The sequence below is a fragment of the Episyrphus balteatus genome, chromosome 1, assembly GCF_945859705.1.
Source record: "Episyrphus balteatus chromosome 1, idEpiBalt1.1, whole genome shotgun sequence".
In the NCBI taxonomy this organism is placed as follows: Eukaryota; Metazoa; Arthropoda; class Insecta; order Diptera; family Syrphidae; genus Episyrphus; species Episyrphus balteatus.
The window spans coordinates 39,619,626-39,642,224 of record NC_079134.1 but is presented as its reverse complement, the minus strand read 5'-3'; the positions used below and the strand labels follow the sequence as shown (position 1 = coordinate 39,642,224).

The window sequence follows — 22,599 nt, the reverse complement described above, 5'->3', positions numbered from 1 at the left end:
TTATCATAAAATATTTTTTTTTTACATTTTGCATCGAAAAACAAATTTCAAAATTTTCTTAAAGAAAAGGTGGAACATTTATGAAAACTTTTAACTTCTTATGTAGTGGGTCAATTTTATTGTAAAAAATTATAAAAAAAAAGGAGGTTTGTTAAATTCATTTATTCGTGGTTGCGGTGAACGGAAACTTAAAAATTGTGTACACTGCACGAAAAAGAGGGGGGCCCCTGAGTTTGGTGTGTACGCCCCTGAGTCCTCTAAACAGTTTCTTAAAGGAACGAATTTTTAATGCGAAGCTACGTCTAAATACATGGTGTAGGTATTATAATTCTAGAATGGTTCATTTCGAGAGAATGGTTCCCAATGTTATGAATTTGATTCAGACTTTTTCGATTTCTAAATCCGCTGAATACTTACCTATTTTAAACTGAAATACCTACATCTGATTGTGTGGTTTCTTATTAAAGAATGGCTCTTTATCAAGGCATACTTTCAGTTATGCGTTATAAGAAAAAGTTATTCAGCAGTCTCAGAATAGTCTACCGAAATTTTTCTTGATGAAAATATGTCCTAAAATTTCTACTTGGTGATTGCACCTAAAATTGTGTTTATTTTCGCACGTGTATCTACTATAAAAAAAAAGTCTTGAAAAACAAAACGAAATCTTCTGCAAGTTTCTCCCCCAATTTTGACACATCTTCAATAAATCTTCTAACATGCATACCTACAAAATGAATTCATTAATTAGAATACAAATATTTTCTTTATAATTAAAACATTCAAATAAATCAACATCAACACATATCCTTGGCATTGTAATAGAAAAAAAAATATTATTCCACTAGCTGCACTACCAAGAGTGTCCTTCGAAAATTCTACGAAGGAAAAAAAATGATGGAATAACAAGTGCGAACCCACCACCAACAAAAATAACCATCATACTTGTTTTCTTCACACATAGCTAAATGGACAACAACAAACAGTAAAAATAATAATACCAAACCATAGAATAATAATCATAAAGAATATCCTCCTCTGTGTCCTGTCACCATCATCAACGACGACACCATACCACTACCCACATATAGAATCATACATGCACACGTGAAATCTTTGTGTATCCTTGCGCCTGCTGGTACTGATGCTGCTGATGCTACTCCTGTGCATATAGATGTATCCACAATAGCTATGCAAGCTAGGGTCATTCGTCTCGTCTTCTCTTTTACTGCTCTATTCCTTCGCTGCACCCCCACCTTATCACTACCACCACCCTCTTCATGGCAGCTATTTCAATTCCACCAAAGTACCTACATGAGCATAGACATTCACCAAGATGACAATGTGTATATTCCATAGAGCATAGAAGACCAAGAAAGAACTTAAAACGGGTGACATAAAAATTCAAGAACAAAATAAAAATAAAAAAAAAAAGGATTCTTTTATAGTAGAAAATCCACTTGGAAAAATCTCAAGCCACACCCAGATAAAAAGTCCAACTCGTTAACGTGTGTTCTTATGGGTTCTCCTCAGGAGTGCACTCTAACTCCCATCTACCCCTCTTATATGCTGGCTATTGTCATTCAAATGCTAATGCATACAACTACACGTGCATGTTTCTGAATACGTTCCACAAAAATAATAAATGCAGAAACTTCAGATTCAGAGTCCTTATAGGAACTACTATAGCTCTAATGCATTTTCAATAACACAAATCGAAGAGGGGAACTCAATTCCTAGATTTCTACTGCTGCTGCTTCTGACTTGTTAGAGGGTTGTTTTCTTGTGAATATTATTTCCACACAGTACAAGGACTTTGTTGCAAGCAAAATACTTTACTCCTGATGCTCTTGCTAGCCAAACTATTTCAGAGTAAAGTGGGGATGCTTGCATTTTTACTGTATTCGTTTGTATGTGTGTTTGTGTCAGAAGCCGATAGTTTCTAAAAAAAAAAATTCTGCTTCAATTTTCATTCGACTCGAGTGTTAGATGTCTTGTAAGAAAAATTGCTTTTCACCTCTTCGCTGATATAGTGTATGGAATTTTCTTATTAAATTCAACTCATACACACACACACATATAAATAAGGATTTATTTTATATCCTTATGGGAATAAAGTGCGGCACCATATTAATATGGCATAGAAAAATACATCATAAGAAGAAGAAAAACAACGAATAAAGTGAAATAAATTAAAAATATGTATTTTCAAGAAATAAAGTGAAGAAGAAGAAGAAGAAGTAGAAAAAAAAATCAGAAAACGGTTCTCAAGGACGATTCCAATTGAACAATTCAGTTGCATTTCGTATTCGTTCGGATCGAGGTGTGATTGATATAAATTTGATTTTTTTTATTTTTAACACTAATTTGTACGCAAATTTTTCATTCTTTAGAATAAAATAAAAATATTTTATGCAAAATATTAATTTAAATATATAAAAGTGCGTGATACTTAGAAAAATATTTGAATATTGATAAGTTTTTTGAATAGTAATGATCGTGGGTGTTAGAATACAAAATAGTTGAGAATTTTTTGGAAGTGAATACATTTATAACTATTGGACTGTTTTTGAAAAAAGTGATTTACAAAAATGATGGTTCTATCGCAAATGCAACATTGGGCTGGTCCTAATAATAACAGCCCTGGAGTTAAAGAAGATGAGGAAATTTCTATGAACACAAGGATACTTGAGTGCCCGACAAATGATGGACTATTACCTGCCGGAGATCGATGTGGGTTTGATATTTATATTTAATAAAAAAAAAATACTTTATGTCAGATATAATAACTACTTTTAAGGATTAACAATTAAACCTTAAGATTTTTCAAAAAGACCGGTAATAGTTCGACCTTTCATGTTAAGACATCTAGTTTTTTTTAATAGTGTTCAACGAAAGCAATATTTTTGAGGAATATTTTTGAAAAGTTGTATTTGATTGGAACTTTTACATAGAATGTTTTTTGCAATATTTCTACTAAGGTTTTTCAACTATGATTCAAGTATGAAAAACGAATGTTGATTCGTATTGGAATATCAGGTGAATACGATAAAATCAAAATCAAGACCTTTAACATTTTGTAAAGGGATTTACTTCAGATTTTGAAGAAATGTTTCTCATGAATCTTGTTCCGTAGAAGGTAGGTACCTGCGTTTCAAGAAAAGTTAGTTCAAAGCGAAATGAAGTGCTCTTAAAGGACGGAATGCAGTAGGAATAAATACATAATTTTCCAACGTACTAGCTATTACGCTAAGTGACACTTTGACACACTTTAAAAAAAAAATCTTTTTCCACCAAAAAGTATCATTTTAGCCCTTTCCAACCTAATCTTGGAAAAAAAAAAAGATTTGGTTGATTTGATTTTTAAGAACTACTGTTTCTGAGAAGTTTTTTTTTCGAAAAAATATTGGAAATACGGACTTTTCGGTTGAATATATTGTTATATTTAATTGAACAGTAGTTTTGTATATTGCATTCAAGTGACAGTATAAGTAATAAGGCGCTTGAACTCATTATGTCTCATTTTGGGTGATAGGCAAATAGAATAATCTTAGTTTCAAATACAATTTTGGAGTTAACAGATCAGCTAACTACTTGTTTTTAAGGTAAGGTTTTATCTTGTTATTGAAAACAGAACATTTTCACCCTTTCCAAAGTAACGGAGAATTATCCAGTTTATCTCGTTGAAGATACAATCTATAGGTATAGTATTTCATTGAAACTTGATGAGTCTTAAGGGCTCGTACGCGTCTTCTTCCGTCTTTGTCTGTGAATAATTTGGCTAAGTTTTATTAGTTTTTTCGTGAAACTTCTAGAACATCAGCTTTATGGCTTTAAGATCCCTTAAGACTCGACAAGTTTCAAGAAAATAGACGAGATAATCGGGATAACGAGATTTTATTTATGTCCTCTCTGTTACTTTAAAACGGCCAATTTGTTTTCAAAAACCAGGTGTTTTTACTCTTAATTACTCGTAGCAAAAATTCAGATAAATCGAAAAATATGTCTATACGTTAGTATCTGTTCTGTATATTGGGTTTTAGAATTGCTTCAAAACTTTGGAATTTTAGAAAAACTAACGTGGTTTTGAAAAATGTTTGTCGCCAGATGGGGCCGGATTGGGAGTTGCAAAACAATGGAAGAATTATAAAATAGTTTGGAAAGCTGATAGATTAAAAATTAACGATTATTCGAAATCAGAAATCACAGTTTTTAAGCATTTCAGTGCAACTGTATCTGAAGTACCTACTTTTTCGTAAAACAAATTAATTCTCACTTAATTTCGCAACTATATTGTCTTTAAGCTTTGCTTTGAGGATTTCTATGCAACTACGAGTATATTTACCATACCTTACTTATTTTTATAATTGTTTGATATATTCGTTTCAGCATTTATTCACTTTTATCCAAAAAGGAGGTATTCGTTTGCATTTTTTTTTTGTTACCTCATAACTTTGGAGTGTGTGAACCAATTTTTATAATTCTTTTTGTATTGGAAAGCTGGTGGCTGCAATGTGGTTTAATTTCCATGCCATGGGAACTATTAGAAAAACCATAAAACCCTGTTTTGATCCATGGAAGTCGGTTTTGTTTTTTGATAAAAAAAATGATTATATTTCATTATTTCAATCAAACCGGTTTGGAAAACAGAGTTTGAACCAAACTATATATTTTTTGTGTGCTGATTCCGAATCTGAAGTCAAAATTTCACTGGAACGTCACGTTTTTGAAAAACTTTAATATTAATAGGTTGAAAACGCTGTTTTTGAGTACCTGCTTTTGATTTAGAATTGCGTCAACGCAAATTTTTTTTAGCGAAACTACTTATGCAATCTCAAAAGCCATATTCAAAATCTAAGAGGTTTTTCAAAGCATTATTCCAATTAAGGATTTCTGATTATGTAACATGTTACGGAAATATATATATTTTTTTATTCCTCGCTACACTAGAAATTCACATAAACCGTTATCAATTGTTGTGAAATTTAAAGAACATCTAACAAAAAAGTATAATAATTAGAATTTACCGAATACTTTTACACAAATTTTTCGTTTTAGATTTTAAAATTCCTGTACAATAGTGCAATAGGTAGCTACCTCAATTTCAGTACCTTGCATTGTCTGCATCATAAAAACGACCACGTGCATTTCCCTTTGTATTTCCACCGACCTATATATTTTCTATGGTAAAGGTATCACGCAATGCACAAAAAATCCTTTCGTTGCACATTATCATTCCACCAAATAGAGCACATCACCATCACCATTATATTCCCATTGTAATTTTATATCTTTTCTCTTTGAAAATTCGAACTTGACTCACCTGCCACAATAAAAAAAAAAATAAAATAGAACGGTAGTAAAGATTGCAATAAATGTCTCTCTAGAAATCCAGACCAAACAACAAAGAAACAAATTAAATGTCCTTTTTTTATAAAACATTGTTCAAACTAAGAAAAGATAACAACAACAATAAAATAATGAAAAAGACGAAAAAAACTAGATAATACCAAATATCATGTTACAATTTTTTCTCATTTTGGTCCTTTTTTTCAATATCGGCACCACACTGTGGTGCTCTATAAAAAAAAATACGATTTTTTTACCTTAAAATTCAAAGACTCCAGGAGATATTCAAATGATATGCATATAAAGATACGAGATACCACACCTTTCTTACCTGAAAAACACTAAAAATGCAGACGTCCTTTTTTTTGCATCCCCCATAGAGAGAGCGTTTCATTTATCATCATCGATTTTTCCCACAGGACCAAGAAAACGAGTATAAAAATGCATTAATAACTGTACAAAAGGACATTAAAAAGAAGAATAAATGTTTTTCTTAAACTTAGGTAGGTATAGAAAAAGGAGGAAGGACAACAGTAAATATCCTGCAAAAAAAACTTCTTCAAACAATATAATCGGATAAAATTCATAATTAAGGATAAAACAATATTATGTGCCCATTTTTTGACACATTTGAATTTTAGCAACTTGAACGAAAATACTCTCCAACAAGGACTCTTTAAACACAAACAAACAGAAAAAAAAAGTTTTCCTTTTTTCCTCATGAAACAAATACGAAAGATGAAAAAACATCGATTACCCTTATTTATTCACTTAAGCCTTACGTAACAGCAAACATCATCCCCAAAAGCTACAAATAGATATAAAAAAAAAGAAAGAAAAGTTAGCATATAAGGAAATATCTTCATTCAAGGATATTCTTCCTTCGACCACCAAACAACCCGAAAATTGTTCCAAAATAACTTTTTGTTTTTTGGTTTTGTTTGATTCTGAGGATATGTGAATATGAGTTTCCAGAGGGGCTATAAGACCAAAAGGAATTCATCCATAAACAGGACATTATCCTTGTGTTTTGAACCATCCCATGGGACCTATAAATATCCTATACCCCCTCTCAAAGTCCACCTTTCCAAAGTTTTGTTATTTTTTTGTGATTTTTTTTTATCATGCAAAAACGAATCCAATAAGGATAATGTTCAATGTCCATCTCCCATAGTACAGTTATTTATTAGCTGTCGATAAGGACGAAAAATAAATGGCAAAACAATATCCTGAATGCAGCAGAAATGTATCTTTTATTTTGCACTTAATTTTGACTCTGTCCAAGGACGTTTCCTTGCCATTAAAGAAAAAAGGACATTCGACATGTCATCTCAAGGAGACACATACATCAAGTTATAAAGTAACGTTCGTATGCAAAGTCCATTAAAGTAAAACTCTCATCATAGAGCTATTTATAGCAAAAAAAAAAAAATAAAAACAAAAATTCCGAATGTCCTTTTACTCTAGAAAACTATCTCAGGGATATAGCAGAGAAGTTATAATGGATATTTTATGCCATCAGGACCGAAGACGACTTAAAGACTACTTCGACGACGATGACTACGACGTGCCATTTGCATGACCCCTCGTATAATATGCACTGTGCAGAATTATATACGACGACCGAATGTCCTTCCTTCTCTAGAGTTTTGTGGTCCCCATTTGTGTATTATGTCCAAAAAAGGACACTCCATAGCAATTCGTATGTGTTGTGTATCTATGCACTTTATTTTTGTATATCTTCGTTAGTGTTTTTATTTGCTTGGGATGATTCCAAAAAAAAAAATATAAAAACAAAAAATTACCAAAATAAGGACGAAAGAAAAATCAATATAAATTTATATTCATCTATTTGAATATTCATGAGAAAATCAACGACGAACGGTAAGGGGTGTGGTTGTGCTATGCAACTGTGCTGCATTCTTGAGAACGTGATGTTTATTTTGTCAAAATACTTAGAATTTTTGTTCACTTTAAAAATTTCTTTTACCAAAACTTATCCTGTTATCCTTTTTTTGTATTTCATTTCAGATATTAATCGAATGTCAAAAACACCATCACCGTTACCATCGATATCAGGTGAGTTCATGTTTATTTTTTTTTAATTTATTCAGAAAAAAAAAATAGATCCTTTTTGCTGATTGTTACTACACGTTGCATTTCTGTCAAAAAATATTGATAAATTAAGACATGAATGTTGTGGCTCTCTGGAAAATTTGTAGCACGTTCTGTTGGTTTATTTCTTTTATAGAAAAAATTGGGATCACTTTTTAACCGTCAGTCGTGAGTCGACGACGTGTGTCCCCGAATGACTGAGGTGTAATCCTTTTTTTTTCAATTCTACAAGACTACCGCAAATAAAAAAGGGCTGATCAAGGATATGAATGGGACTCATCTCGTGTCTATTTTGTGGTTCATTTGGGGCAATCTAATGCTAGCGCAGACGACATTCGTTTTGAGTCGTAATCATAATGGTGATGTGTCTCGCTCGTGTCTTTGAGTAGTATGTTTTTTTTTTGATGCGGTGAAAGGATAATGAAGATGATGATGTAATAAAATAGATATGTACAAAGGGTTGGGATTATTTTTTGGTGTCTTATTTTTCATCTTTAAGATGAATGGAAAACGTAGTAAGACATGTGATGAGCACACTTTTAACTCGTCTTCCTTTTTTTGTGGGGAGAGGTTTTGAAGAAGATTTTTGTTTTTGTGTTAGGGTAGGTTTTGGATTGATATTTCAAATAGTTTACCTTTGGTTGAAAAGAAACTGAAGTAAGTTACATAAACCTAACATGAAACAGCTCGTGGGCATGTAAGACTTAATGCATATAGCCTTTTTCACAAGGCAAGGTACCTATCCTTGTAAAGTATTTCTTTATACCCACAATCAAACAAAATGGTAATTTTGCTGATGTATCCAAATATGACTGATTTTATTATTGTACTTTTAACGAACAAGAATGCAGAGTTTTTTGAAATATCAAAAATTCAAAAACTCTTCAAAAAAACTCTAACATGGTTTCTTAATATAAAAGCCTAAGTCTGGTTACAAAATTGCAGACCAAAATCAAAACTTGGATGTGTGGTTAAAGACTTTTAAAAATTGGCCAACTTTTTAAAAGTCTTTGCATTAAGCATATTTTGTGTGTGCTTAAAATCCAAAACTAATTTATTTACTGGGTTAGGAAATTATAGAAAGCTTCAAATACCAAAAGAAATTTTAAAATCGGTTGAAGGAGTCGGCTGATACAAGTAGTCAAAGTTAATTGTTCAAACAAATTCTAATAGAAACTATCGATTTTAATGATTAAACACATACAAAAGTATCACCTTTAAAATTGACTTTTTTCTCTTTTTTTATAACACTCTTATTCTCATCTATTTGCAAACCCTTCATTTTTCTGCTATGTAAAGTTGGCACCCCCAAATGCTTATTTTTTTCAAACTTGCCTGGTTCTATTGCCCAAAATTAGCCCAAGATTTTTTTTCGATAGCCCACCCTTAGTTCTAAAATTATAACGGAATTATTTTTGTTCACCTCAAAAATCACAAAAAAAATTATTGTTTTTATTCAGTGTAAAAATTGTTGGTTTTGTACTGTGGTTCGTTTGCCCAACGTTAACCGAGGATAGCCCAACTTTTTTTTTCTTTATTCCACTATTTTTTCAAAAGGTACAAAAAAAAATTTTTTTTCTTATGAGAAAATTAAAAAACTGTGTTATTTTTTTCCTGTCAAAAAATCGTTAGAACCGTAGTTTGTTTGCCAAAGGTAAGCCCATGAACTTTTATTTTCGCTATCCTACGCTTTGTTTAAAAATTATAGAATACATTAGTTTTCATTCACCTCACAAAAAAAAATAGTACGCATACACCATAGTGACCTTTTTAATTTATAATTTAGAAAAAGTAAATCCACTGGTGTTATTCATTTGACTAACCTAGAATTTTTACTTGATTGAATGTAGCCCATATAACATTCCTGTTAAGAAGCTTAAGATAATTTGTTTCATTTCACCTTAAAAACCACAAACTACAAATATTTTTTCAAGTGTAAAAATCATTTATTTTTTTGGTTTGTCATATAAGCACCTAGAAAAGCTACATGCTTGGCAAAATCTATCCAAACATTTTTCAAAAGTAACAACAAATATAAAATGGTGTGTTCTTTAGCCCACCCTTAGTTCAAAACTATGTATGACAAAAAAACTTTTTTTCAAATTACCAACCTCTTAAAAATCAAAATTTTTTTTTTCAGTGTAAAAATTGTCCTTTTTTACACTTTTTTTTCAATTTAATAACCATGGTAATTCCAACAAATTACATCACTTTTTTCACTAGCCCACCCTTAAATTATGACAGTAAGACTTTTTTTTAAATTACCATCCTTTTTTCAGTGTTTCGATTCCAAGTCCAAATCATCGAACAAATAGCGTTTTTATGTTTTATTTTGAACTGTTTTTAATTCTGAAATTGTTAAATTATGGTAAACGCAAAATTGGACCACCACCCTTAGGTCTGCGAAAAGCGGTTCTTTTTTCTGCCCGGTGCACAGTGGTGCCTTTGGAGACATTTCTTGACGAAAAGTCATGAAATTTGGACTGAATCATATATTAGAATTTCAACATAAGTTTTTGTCTTCGAAACGTGGCGATTACTTTGGATTCAAATTTAGAATTTTGAAATCTTTTAGAAAAGTATATTTTTTTACAAATACAAATCGCCCCAAAATGGTCACAAATCAAATTTTAAGATTGCTTCAGAAGTAGTACAAAAACCTAAATTTTGTTGTTGTTTTTTTTTCAATGGTAAGGATCACTCTTTCACAACTGACAACTGTACCATATGCATTAAGCTCAATTGAAAACATCATCACTGCCTACATTTTGATTGATCATTTCGAAATCAATGTAACTATGAAAAAAAAAAAAACAATATTCCACTATAGTCCCGCCTTATAATAAATAGTAAATTTATTATTGTTTCCTAATGAAGACAACAAATGGTACAAAAATGCAATGCGCTTTAGCAATGTGTTACTCTGTAGCAGAAAAAAAGGGGAAAAACCTCTATTAAATGACACAAATTATCCATCAAAATTATTGCACATTTAGTTTTCAATTAAAATCATAAATATTTTCTATAACGTACCTTCTTGTAAAAATATGGGTTAAATTTGTGAAATTGTATACATACCTACAATTGGCATTGCAATGGCCACCATATTGTAACAAATGTTCATAATAAACTGTCTCGTTCGATCAATTTCAATTCCACCCGCTTGAATTCTTATATATTTGAAATAAATTGTTATCGATATCCAATATTATCATTATCTCTTTTTGGTCAAAAAAAGGATTTCACGATTTAAAATGACTTTGAAAAGGATACCTACATTTTTTTCTAATTGCATTCCTTTGAAATAATCCTGGTTTCGAATTCTATTGTTTTTTTTTTTGTATCAATTTTTTTAGAATATTGAAATCAAAAATGTTTCAAAATAAATTAAGGACATCTGCTTTCATCAGAGGGATATTGATATTGCACCCTTTAAACAATATTCTATATGAATTCGCAACAAATCAATGTAACTGCCACTATCTCTGTGGTACCATCAAGGATATTATAACACAAGGACACGAAAAGTATAAATCTGATATGAAGAGAGAAAAAAAATATAAAAAATTCAAAAATCAGGATTACGATGCAAAAATGCACGCATAACTCATTAATTTAGTTCGGTGATTATTTAACACAGCCACCATTTTCATATAACAACCCTTAATTTTGAGTTTCTTTAATTTTTTTTTTTTTTTATTATGAGTTTAAACATTTAAATGGGGGTTACGAATGCAAAAGGATACACTGTTTAAAAAAAATTCGGTAATAGAAAACACAAAAAAGTGTGGAAGATGTTTTTGTATGTTCCTTTAACTACTGCGATGTGTGTTTGTAATTTTAAATAGGGGTGAACTTTGATTGGCTTGCGTTTTGATGTCAGTTTATAAAAAAAAAGGAAAGAAATCTATTGCATTGGCATAAGGGGTTGAGTGAGAGTGAAGTGCATTTTTTTTAAACTTTTCATTTTTTATCTTTCAATTTATGTGTACATAGCCATCCAGGACATTAATAACAATGGTTTCCTGATTTTTCGATTTCTCATGGTAGGTATTGGTACACTACACACGAGGGATACAAACACAAATTGGTTAGAAATTCACCCCAGGGGAGATAGTTTGGTTTGATTTTTTTTTTTTTTTTTTTGTGTTTGCTAAATTTGTATACATAGACATTTTATAAGGGTTTTGAATTCTTGTTCAAAGATGCATTTATATATGATGTCAGGGTATTGAAATATTTTGATTTGTTAAATTCTTTCAATGAAAGGATTTCAAATAGAAGTCAAGATTTTTGAGCATAAGGTGCATTGTTTGACTTGGGTACTTTGTAAAGTATTCCAAGGAGTGTACCTATGTGGCCTAGTTTTGAAGGAAACAATGAAAAAATTGCATGTTAGCATTGAACTACATACATTTTGTTATAAGAATAAATGAATGGATCTTTTTTATATTTTATTGAAGCCTAGAGCAAAATGTCTGAATTGACTTTTATATTTATTAAAAGTGTATTGTTAGAAACTGAATCTAGGTAAAGGCATGCAAAAATCAGACTCAGTTTTATATCTTCATTGAAGAACTGTCATAAGTTAAAAATTCAATCGTTAAGCCCAGTACGCAGCTGAAGCGAACCGAAAAATTTTCAAGTCTCCAAAGTCGACAACGAAAATGCTAATGAAAAAAATCTTTGGGCCATATTCATAGACACTGTCTAAGCTGCTGCTAAGACAGACTGTAGTTTATCCTATATAAATAACATTGGATAATCCCCATTCTAAAATAAACTCGAGTAAGTGACAAATGATTGAAAACTCTCCTATTTTTTCCTAGAGTTGCGTACCAGTGGCGTAGATAGCTTTTTGCTAAGGGGGGGGATAGATCTAGTTCGCAAATTTTTTTTTAAGTTTTAATAATGCTTCTTTGCATTGTTTTTATTCTCTTTAAATTGGAGAAAGTTCTTTCGGTAGTTGACGTAGAAACCAGCAGTGTAGCTAATATCTTTAATAAAATATAAATACCAGGACAACTTTTTTCGGTGCAGCTTTCGAGCGCTTTCAATGAGTTCATAGAGGAAGTATTTTTCTTTCAAAATTTTTTGTAAAAATTTCATATTTTTTCCAACTTGGCACTAGAACAAAAATTGTGACCAATATTTCTATAGTAAGTTGGAATAGGTGATCCCGTACATGATCGTATTTTTTTTATTAAAAAAACAAAACCGACTTCCATTGTCAAAACTGGGTTTTATGGGTTTTCTAATAGTACTGAACAGGCACCAGCTTTTCAATACCTACAAAAAGAATTATCAAAACTGGTTCACTCGGTCCAAAGTTATGAGGTGAAAAACACAAAAAAAAGTACAGACGAATTGAATAACTCCTCCTTTTTGGAAGTCGGTAAAACAGTTAGGAAATCCCGATTGTTTAAATAATATTTCCTTCTTGGATGAAAACTATAAGGAAATCTTATTGTTTTTGTTCTATTTTATGTGGTCTAGTTTTTGGTAAAACTCAACAGTTTCATTAAATTTTTTAAGCTGCTTTGTCTATTTCAGACGAAGAATCCTTAGAAAGAACCGGAAACCCTTCTAGTGTGTTTTCATGGTTTGTACATTTTTCTCCAAGGCGCATTACATAGAAATCGAGAAAAAGATTGAAAACAGTAACACGAAAATATTCTTTACTGTACTTTGAACCGAAGGGTTCGAACGATTCTTTTGTCGCTTCACTATTCTCTTATGTTTAACGCCTATGTCAAGGATTTCAGCTAATTTTTCCCATATACAAAAAACTTTCGAAAATGAGTCGTCTTCTGCCCGTTTAATTTTTAGTTGATCCCTTAAATCTTTAGCGAGCTCCATTGCTTGGACCAAGTCTAAATTCACTCTTTGAAATACCGACTTAATGGGGTTGCGTACGATTGACCGCATTTTAAAATCTTGTTCTTAAAACCTCGCATCTTAAAATCTCGCATTATGAAATCTTTTTTATCGAAATCTCGCAATTTCAAAATCTCGTTTACCAAAATCTCGCAACATTAAAATCTCGAAATTTATAATCTCGCATTGAAATAAAATATTTATTAATTCAATGCGAGATTATAAACCTACATGATATTGCTAGCTTAGGAAAGCCCAGAACCTCCCTCTTCTGTTTTTTCGTTTTGTTTTGAAGAGATAAATAGAAAAGGAAAAGGTTAGTGCACTGTCAGACGCCTATGCCAGTTTTTTAATAGTGTTCAGGGTCAACTGTTGAATGTTGGAGTCAAAAGGACTTAATGCATGTGAATTTGTTGTATTCGACCTACTCTTTTCTTATAATCTTTTGCTTATACATTTTGCTGCCAAAAAAGCAATTTAAATTTAAGATACTTTACGCTCTTCTTTTAATGAGAGATTTTGATATAGAAAGAATTTAATGAACTTGCGAGATTATTTCTAAAATGCGAGATTTTAATATGCAGGATTTTGAAAATGCGAGATTTTGCTATGTGAGATGTTAAAAATGCGAAATTTTGCTTTGCGTGATTTTTGCAAAAATGCGAGATTTTGTTATAAGAGATTTTAGTTTGCGATCAATCGTACCGCTCCCGACTTAATGGCAACGAAAGTTGGTAAACCATATTTATAACATTTAAGCTAATCAAGAACTCGAAATCCATAGCGTTTTTTTTTTCAAAGTGCGCTTCTTCAACTTATTTATTCATGACTGTTTATACTGCACAATTATCGATCCCAATGGGGGGGGATATATCCCCCTGATCCCCCCCCTATCTACGCCACTGTTGCGTACTGAAAAACGAGAAACAAAACAAAATTTGTAGTTCAAGATTTCGTTATGCTATTTTTGTATGGAAAATTTCGTTTCGTACTATGGACTTAAATCAACTTTTCCGTTAAATCTTCAATTCGTTAAGATAAAGTACAGGGGAATGCTTACCGAGCCCCACCACACAGTAGTGTTTTATGATTTTCACGCTTTTTTGCGTCATAAATCACTTTGATGACAATTTCCTGACAAAAAGTGCAATGAAGGCTGTATAGGAAAAATATATTAACTTTTATTTGTTAATTAGCAACAATTTTGAAAACCTTCTATTCGTTTACATAAAAATTTAACTATTTTGGCACATACTGTTGCCAACTATGTCTTAAGACAAAGGTTAAAAAATATGAAAACATAAAAAACTACAATGTTCGAAAAAAAATTAAATACTTAGTTTTTCACTGGACTAAGATACCTATATCTAATTTTCAAAAAGATTTTGATATAACTAATTCGAAGTAAAAAAAAAATCTATGTCATCACATTTCGAAGATAAAAGTATTTTGAAGTTGTGAATTCTTAAAAACATGACTGCAGAGATTTTTTTTACTTTAAACCTATTCGAATTTACAAAAATCTATTTGAAAAGTATATTTTGAAAAAATAAATACCTAACCATTTTTTTGAAAATTATATTTTTCTAATACTTCATGTTATTTTTTTGCCTTAAAACATAGTTTGTAGCAATATAATTCCATAGCAGTTAATTTTTTTTTATAAAATTTGATAAAAAGTTGTAAAAATTCTTGTTAACCAAAAAAAACCTTGTATGTAAGTTTTACTACTTTTTAAGTATTTTTTACCGATTTGGTACATTTCATGCCAGATAAAACTTCAGGCCACCATTTTGAAACCGCCGCCATTTTGAATTAAAAAAAAATACTTAGTAGGTACTATCTACACTAATACCTTTCAGTGTACCTTCTAAACATTACTTTCCATCGAGATATGCAAATAATGATTTTTTACTCCAAAAAGTATGAAAGGCACCACTGTGCGCCGAGAAAATGCAAATGGACTAACAAGTTCAAAGTTCATGTTATTTGCATTCAATTGACTGTTCAATACAATTCGATCTCCAACCAACCGCCTCCAAATAAAGCGTAAATAATTTGAGGATAATATCAAACCAACTCAAATCAACAAAGCTATTTCGAAATTGCAAGGGATTTAACAAAAAAAATTAACTCGATCTCAACGAAGAGTTCTAATTGAATAAATAACGCTAAATCGCTACCACAATTGCATTCATTCAACTTGTTTTGCAAATCCCAAATTATCACTTTAAGATTCAGTTTCAATATACCCTTCATAAAAAAAGGTGTGGCTAACCACTTAATTTCATGTACCTAACCTTTTCTCCAATCTTTTCTTACATATCAATTAAACACCCATTCCATAATAGTCAAATTAAAGGTTTCAGCTACTCAAGCCATAAACCCCAACCCTTTAGCTCATTGTCAAAATATTTGAATAAACACAATCATGATTGTGCCATATCGTTTTCAACATCAATATATACAAAAAATGAACAAAACATCTAAACTACGCAACAAGTTTTCAATAAAAAAAAAAAGGGTTCCCTTCTTGTAAAATTCTCAAACCATGTAATTTAAATACTGATATGCTAAATACCCTTTTAAAAGCCTTTTAACACCTTTATTTTTTTTTTCAACAATGCCCGAATGAATAAAAAACCACTTAAATCAAAATCACAACCCTTTTGAAGTGTGAACTACTGTTAAGGGTGCTTCAAAGAATTCCAATAAAACCACGAACATCAGGGATAAGAATGTAACACGTATAACAAAAAGGCGCGATGAAATTTAAATAAATTTGTTTAACGCACCCTTCACCTGAGTCATAGTATTTTTTTTTTATCCTTTCCTGAATGAAGTCAAAAGAATCAAGGGTTGATGATATTCATTTTTATATGCATTTAAAATTACATTTTTGTATTACCTACATACAATAAAAACTTCAAGTCAAATACTTTGTCACAGTGGTTGCGCATTAGAAATATTACGGAATTTGAATAAGAAGGGTGCAATGATATTCAAAAATATGTATATAAAGAGGGGATGTACCCTTGAGGTATAACAATGGAATTTAAATAATGCGCATTAGTACGCATGTTTATATGTAAAGTAGGGAGTTTTTTTTGTCAATGTGAGTGCATTTTAATGGTGACATGTTTTTGTATATTTATCAGTTACAATCGCAATCTTTTGTTTGATTTACATTTTTAAGGGTGAAAGAAATTTTTATTGTTTGATGCAATTTATATTTGTGTTTTAATTGGAATTTGATTAATTGTTATCATGATGATAGAGGTGCGGTAACTAATAGTTTGACACGGGTACTTAGAGCTTATTGAGATAGTTAATACTGTAGTTGTTGACTGAACAGAAGTAATTGTTTAGTTTGAATAATTTTTTACAACTTTTCAACAGTGGGCGAAGAAAAGTCAATAAAGGAAATTTTCACAGTGGGATTGTTGCTCAAAGGGCTGGTATAGTTCCTAATTTCCTTACAGTTTCGAGTCTTATCCTACTTACCTACAATTTTGCAAACAACTTTCCTGGCCATTTCCCTCAGTGTCAGTAACATTTTCCAATTAAATATTTGTTTAGAAAACTAAGAAATCAAATGATGATCTTAGAGACAGATTAAGTAGATTACTCTGGACTAAAGTATTGCCTAGAAAAAGGCGATTTAAAAAAAGCGTATAGAGTTAGGAAGTGGAACATGAATTTTAGGGTGATATTTAATATTTTTATGTCACTAGTGGGTTCGCTAAATGGAGCGTTGAATCTTGCTTAACCTTCACCTCCTCTTTAAAAAAAATCCAAGATGTGAAATTTTCATTGGAAAAGTTATTTTTTTTTTTTTGCATTTTTGTATTGTTTTAACAATTTCTACAGCTTTTAAGCTTTTAAACTATTAACTATCAACCCCGAGAAATATCATAGAGATAATTTTCTATAGTCCTGTGCATTTTCTAAAAGAATTTTGTTTTACATTAAGTCTATCCTGTGACTCCACTTCAATATATCTTTCTTCATCACTTATGTATGTCCCCGACAAGATATTTTAATTTGTTTGTACATTTTCCGAAATAACTTATGAAAAAAACATCGCTACTTGTCCAGTTTCTTTTTCATTTGGAGAAGAAACGCTCCATCTTTGCTAGATTTTACAATAGGTTGTCGCCTTTGTACATCTTCTACTGCTGAATGTACTTTTCGGTATTCATCTTTTAATCAAAGGCTGCTAACAGCTTTAGTAACTCGTCGTTGGCAAAATTTGTTTTCAGGAAGGGAAACAAGGTAAATGCGGTTAGGGAGTCAGATGATGTGTTTTAAATATCAGTCGCAAAGGCCCATACATTTCGATCATTTACTTTACAAGATAGCACTATTTCCTTGCCAAAACTCGGGCCAAATTTGGTTTAAGTATTATAAGGAGGAATCATATCCCAGTTTCACATATTTTTTTTTTTAGGTCCAGTTAGCAGACACATCATTTACGTACTGCATCCATGTATATGACAACCAAAAACAAATGCAGCATTTGAAAAATGTATATAGTTTTGCACTTCGCTTCTCTCAATTCACATTCACTTTTTCCTAAATTTTATTTCGATCCAATCTGAGAAAAAAAGTTCGATGGGAGAGATAATTAAACCTTCAGTGGTACACCACTTAGGATTTGTAGGTACTACTTATGGAATCCTTTTTATTAGGAACTTAGTACCTAGAGAGCAGACAGAATATGGCAGTTTTATTTTTCCCCATAGTCTCAGACTTTTGCTTAAAATAGTCAAGAGATATTTCCATTCAGCTCCTGTTCAATAGCCTATTCAAATTTCTGCAGTCTATGAGTTTCAGTGTGAGTTCCGAAAAGACATTTCTAGGGATGTAAGATATAAGTTTCTGCTTACAAACACCCAAGAAGTTTTTTCTATAAAGTCTTAGCAAGCATTTAAGCGTTTTTTTTTCAATTTTGTAAGCTGTAAAACTTGTTGTTTTGTTTCGTTTTTTCACACTCCTTGGTTAATATTTTTAAACTGTTCTCCAGTCTAAATAATTTTTTTTCTTGTACGAATAATTAAAACAAGATTCCATTTTCAACTAATACTTTAAGGTTGAATTTAAAAAAAAAAATCATACCTAACCCATATTCTAACCATTACAAATAATTTCTTTTTTATCATGCCACAAGAGCCCCAAAATTTATTTTACATTGGCTATCTAAAACCAATTTTATAAATTACAGCCTTTGCTTTGCAACCATCCATCAGTTTTCTTTTTATCAGTCTTCGAACCTTTAAAGTCCAACAAAACCTATCAACCCATTAATATTAAAAAAAAAATTACATACCCTTAACTTTGACCCAGTGTATAAATGTTTAGTTGAAAATTTGTTAGGTACCTATACTCTGTCTTCACTATCACAACTTATTCCACCAGAAGTTCTTCTTTCTAAAGAACCCTTCTCATCCAGACTTGAACCGTATGCCAGGACTATGATAAGCTTTCTTATATCAACATAAGAAAGGGCAACCAACAAAAAAAAAACTCAAAAAAAACTCACTCAATTGGAAGATTGAATAAAATTTGCGTTCATCTGGGGTCGGTCACTCTCAAAAGAAAGTCTTCAATGATGGCTTCTTGGTATGGACTTCTTCACCATCATTGTTATGGTATGGTCTTCAAGAAGAATAAAAAAATGTTTATGTATATAAATTACACTAACAACAACAAGGACCTTGACAGGAGCATTCAATTTTCCTGACCAAAATCAAATTATTCCATGGGGTTGAACGCAAAATTTCATTATCCTTCTATGGTCACTGAGTAAAACAGGGAAAATATATCATATAAAAAGGCATATACATGAGTCCTTGAGCAACAGGACCAAACAATTTTACTTGCTATAATGCTGTCAAGTGAATTGGAAAATTAAAAATCAAAATATTTATGTTATTTTTTATTCCTTTTTTTGACTCAAAAATGTTTTATTTTTTTTTTTGTATTTACAGGTTGTGCCGAAAGCTGTGATGAGTTAAGTGACAGAGAAAGATCACCATCGCCAAAAAATCTTAGCAAAAAGAATTTATTAGTCGAAGGTGTACTCAATTTAGCTCAGTCGAGAGGTTCGCCATCACCGAAAAGACTTAGAACACCAAAACGGTCTCCATCGGTGCATCAACGTTCCCCATCAGTTCATCGCTCACCAACAACTCATCGGTCTTCTACTCCTCAAAATTCTCTACCTCCACCACCTCCACCGCAGGGGCTTCAGCCACCTTGCCAAAGTCCAAATAGCCATCAGAATATCCAAGCAACACTGGCGGCTCTTCAGAACCCCCTTGGGCCTTTGCTGCTTCAGAACCAATTTGGTCTAGCAGCTGCCCTTAACCCACAAGATATTCAGCAAGCTTTTCAAGCTCAAATTCAGGGGTATATTGAGATGATGCGTACAGTTGCACCTGAGAGTAATCTCAACACTCCAGCTGCATCACAGTTCCTATTACAAAACTCCCTCCAAGCAATGGCTCAGGCCGCCCAACAACAGTTCCATGCCTTGCAAAGACAGCAACAACAACAACAAAGTCAGCATCAATACCAACAGCAACTTCCTCAGCAGCATTCAACGCCCCAGGGTAAAATGAGCAACTATGCCTCAGTCCCTTTGCCCAAGTCTCCACTGCGAAGTCCATCTCTCAGTCCAGTTAGTCGACATACAACACCAATGTCCAAGACTCAAACCACTTCTCATACGACGCCACCAAACTCGGCGGGCCTGAACATGGGTTCGGGGCTTCTTACCCCAAACACCCCCGGTATGAGTAGCTTTGCCCCTCAAACCTCGAAACACATGAGTTCCTCATCATCCTTATCGATTTCTGTCAACACTCCGCGAATGCTTGATCAGTCTCCCGAAGAAACCACCGATCTTGAGGAACTCGAACAATTCGCCAAGACCTTCAAACAAAGACGCATCAAACTGGGCTTCACCCAAGGTGATGTCGGTTTAGCAATGGGCAAACTCTATGGCAATGATTTCTCTCAAACAACCATATCCCGTTTTGAGGCACTAAATTTGAGCTTTAAAAACATGTGCAAGCTCAAGCCACTGCTGCAAAAGTGGCTCGAGGATGCAGATACCAGTATTTCAAAACCTGGAGGGTGAGTTAGCCACATCAGGCATAATCCGCACTACTTTCATTCTACAACTACTAATCATCTTCTTCTCCTTCGCAGGATCTTTGGACTAAGTGCTTTACAGAACCCTCTAACAACGCCCGAGAATATGGGTCGACGACGTAAGAAGCGGACTTCGATAGAAACTAATGTTCGTGGTGCCCTCGAGAAAGCTTTCATGATCAACTGCAAACCTACTAGTGAAGAAATATCCAATCTCGCAGACTCTTTGTGCATGGAAAAGGAGGTGGTGCGAGTGTGGTTTTGCAATCGGCGACAAAAAGAAAAGCGTATCAATCCTGCTTTAGATATGGATAGTCCGACTGGAACACCAGTTAGCAGTCATGGCAATATGTATGGTCTTCCGTCGTCGCTAAGTCGAACTCCTTTGAATGGCTTGGATAGTAGTTCGATGGGTAGTCTTTCACCGCACTATCAACAGATGCCGGTCATCAAGCATGAATGACAGTCAATCAATGGTTGGTATCCATCGTCCAATCAAGTCGGATTCGATTTTATGACATCAGGTAGTGAAAGTTTCCTCGAATAGTTCGATGTTCTTATTTGTTGTGAGTTTGTTTTTTCGTCTGGCGCCCAACTCAGGCCCAAATCATTCTATGTACAAAGATAAACTTATCAGCCTAGCTCCTTTACACATTTGGAGTTAAGGCCGAAACTATGTATTTAAACAAAAAATATCCTTTTAATTGTTGTAAATGTGTTAACTAAGTAGCCGTACTTTTAAACATTCCATTGTGAGTCCATATCATTAATAGTTTTACACTGTAAAATAGTAAAATAGAAAAAAAACGTAAAATTAACTTTAAAGATATGTCCATTTTTACCAAATAAATAAATTACAAATAATAATTATAAATTAATACGAAAATTAAAAAAAAAAAATAATATTTATCGAATTTATTAGTAGAAGAATGATTATAAATAAATAAATAAATAAATAAGCTTAAAATGTTATACCAGTTTGAGTATTGTAAAGAAAATTGTAAGTAAATATTATGTAAACTTAGTTTTTAAGGATGTACATTTAAAAAATAAAACAAACAGGAAAACTGTCAATCAAACTGTAAAATTGACAAATATTACAGATTGACGTTTGTGTATCAATGTGAGTATATATAATAAAGAAAAAAAGAATTTAATTGTTTTAAAATAAAATTAGAAAAGTATAAAATAACAATTTTTAATGAAGTTTTTATTGATTCTTTCATTTTTATAAAAGGTCGAAAAGTTTATCAATGTATGTATATGTGCTTTACTTTCTTCCGTTATCATTCAAAGCAATTAATAAACATTAATTTAGACATCAAGCTGGTTAGAAATCGAATCCAATGTGACATTAGATCGCCTTTTTGGATAATAAATATTCCTAAAGAGTCTAATAACATAACCTCATACTGGACTGCCACATGAGACTTAATTGAATCCTTAGGAGCTGCACTTTAAATAAAACTTTACTTTTAGCAGGACTAAAGCCTCTGATTTTAACTGGTGCAGATTTTTCTAAGTTTCATAAACTATATGGGTTTTCTGGCTAGAAAAATGAAACACCCTTTAAAAACTCATATCTTAAAAAACATATCAATATTATTTAAACGCATTTGACAAATTACTAATATTTTAAACCTAGCCCAGATGTGATTTCGAAAAGTTTTTGAACTAGTAAAATTGAAATTTTTCATTCATCATTTCTGGAATCCAGCTTTAATTTTTTTTTTCTTTTCAAAGTCACTAAAGAAATAATTTTTTTTTTCACGATAATTGAAATTATTTTTTAAGTTATTTTCTTTGACTTTGGCCTTTTCGAATTCACTGAGTGAAACTCCTAAATTATGTTATTGAATTAATCCTGAATACATATTTTTAGTCGTCCATCGGAAAAAGAAAATCAAAAAATCGCAGGAAAATTTATATCTTGACAATTTATAGTAACTGGTTGAAAACAAATCGTAAGTATTTGAATACCAATTTTTTAAAAACCGTAATACAGTTGGACACCATGACTGTGGCTATTCGCAGTACAATTTTCCAAATATCGACATTGAACAAAGAAAGGAATATATTCACGCACCAAAATAAAGAAAACAA

The 22,599-nt window shown here is 31.9% G+C and overlaps 1 protein-coding gene across 1 annotated transcript in view; it reads left to right on the top strand.

Annotated features, from left to right (window-relative positions):
- The window catches only part of LOC129921240 (uncharacterized), a 75,287-nt gene extending 53,669 nt beyond the window's left edge, over positions 1 to 21,618 (top strand). The window contains exons 3-5 of the mRNA XM_056002971.1: positions 7,378 to 7,425; positions 19,329 to 20,478; positions 20,554 to 21,618. Of these exons, the coding sequence (XP_055858946.1) occupies positions 7,378 to 7,425; positions 19,329 to 20,478; positions 20,554 to 20,959 (1,604 nt within the window). The 3' untranslated portion in view covers positions 20,960 to 21,618. The remainder of the gene's footprint in view (positions 1 to 7,377; positions 7,426 to 19,328; positions 20,479 to 20,553) is intronic.
- The last annotated feature ends 981 nt before the right edge of the window (positions 21,619 to 22,599 follow it).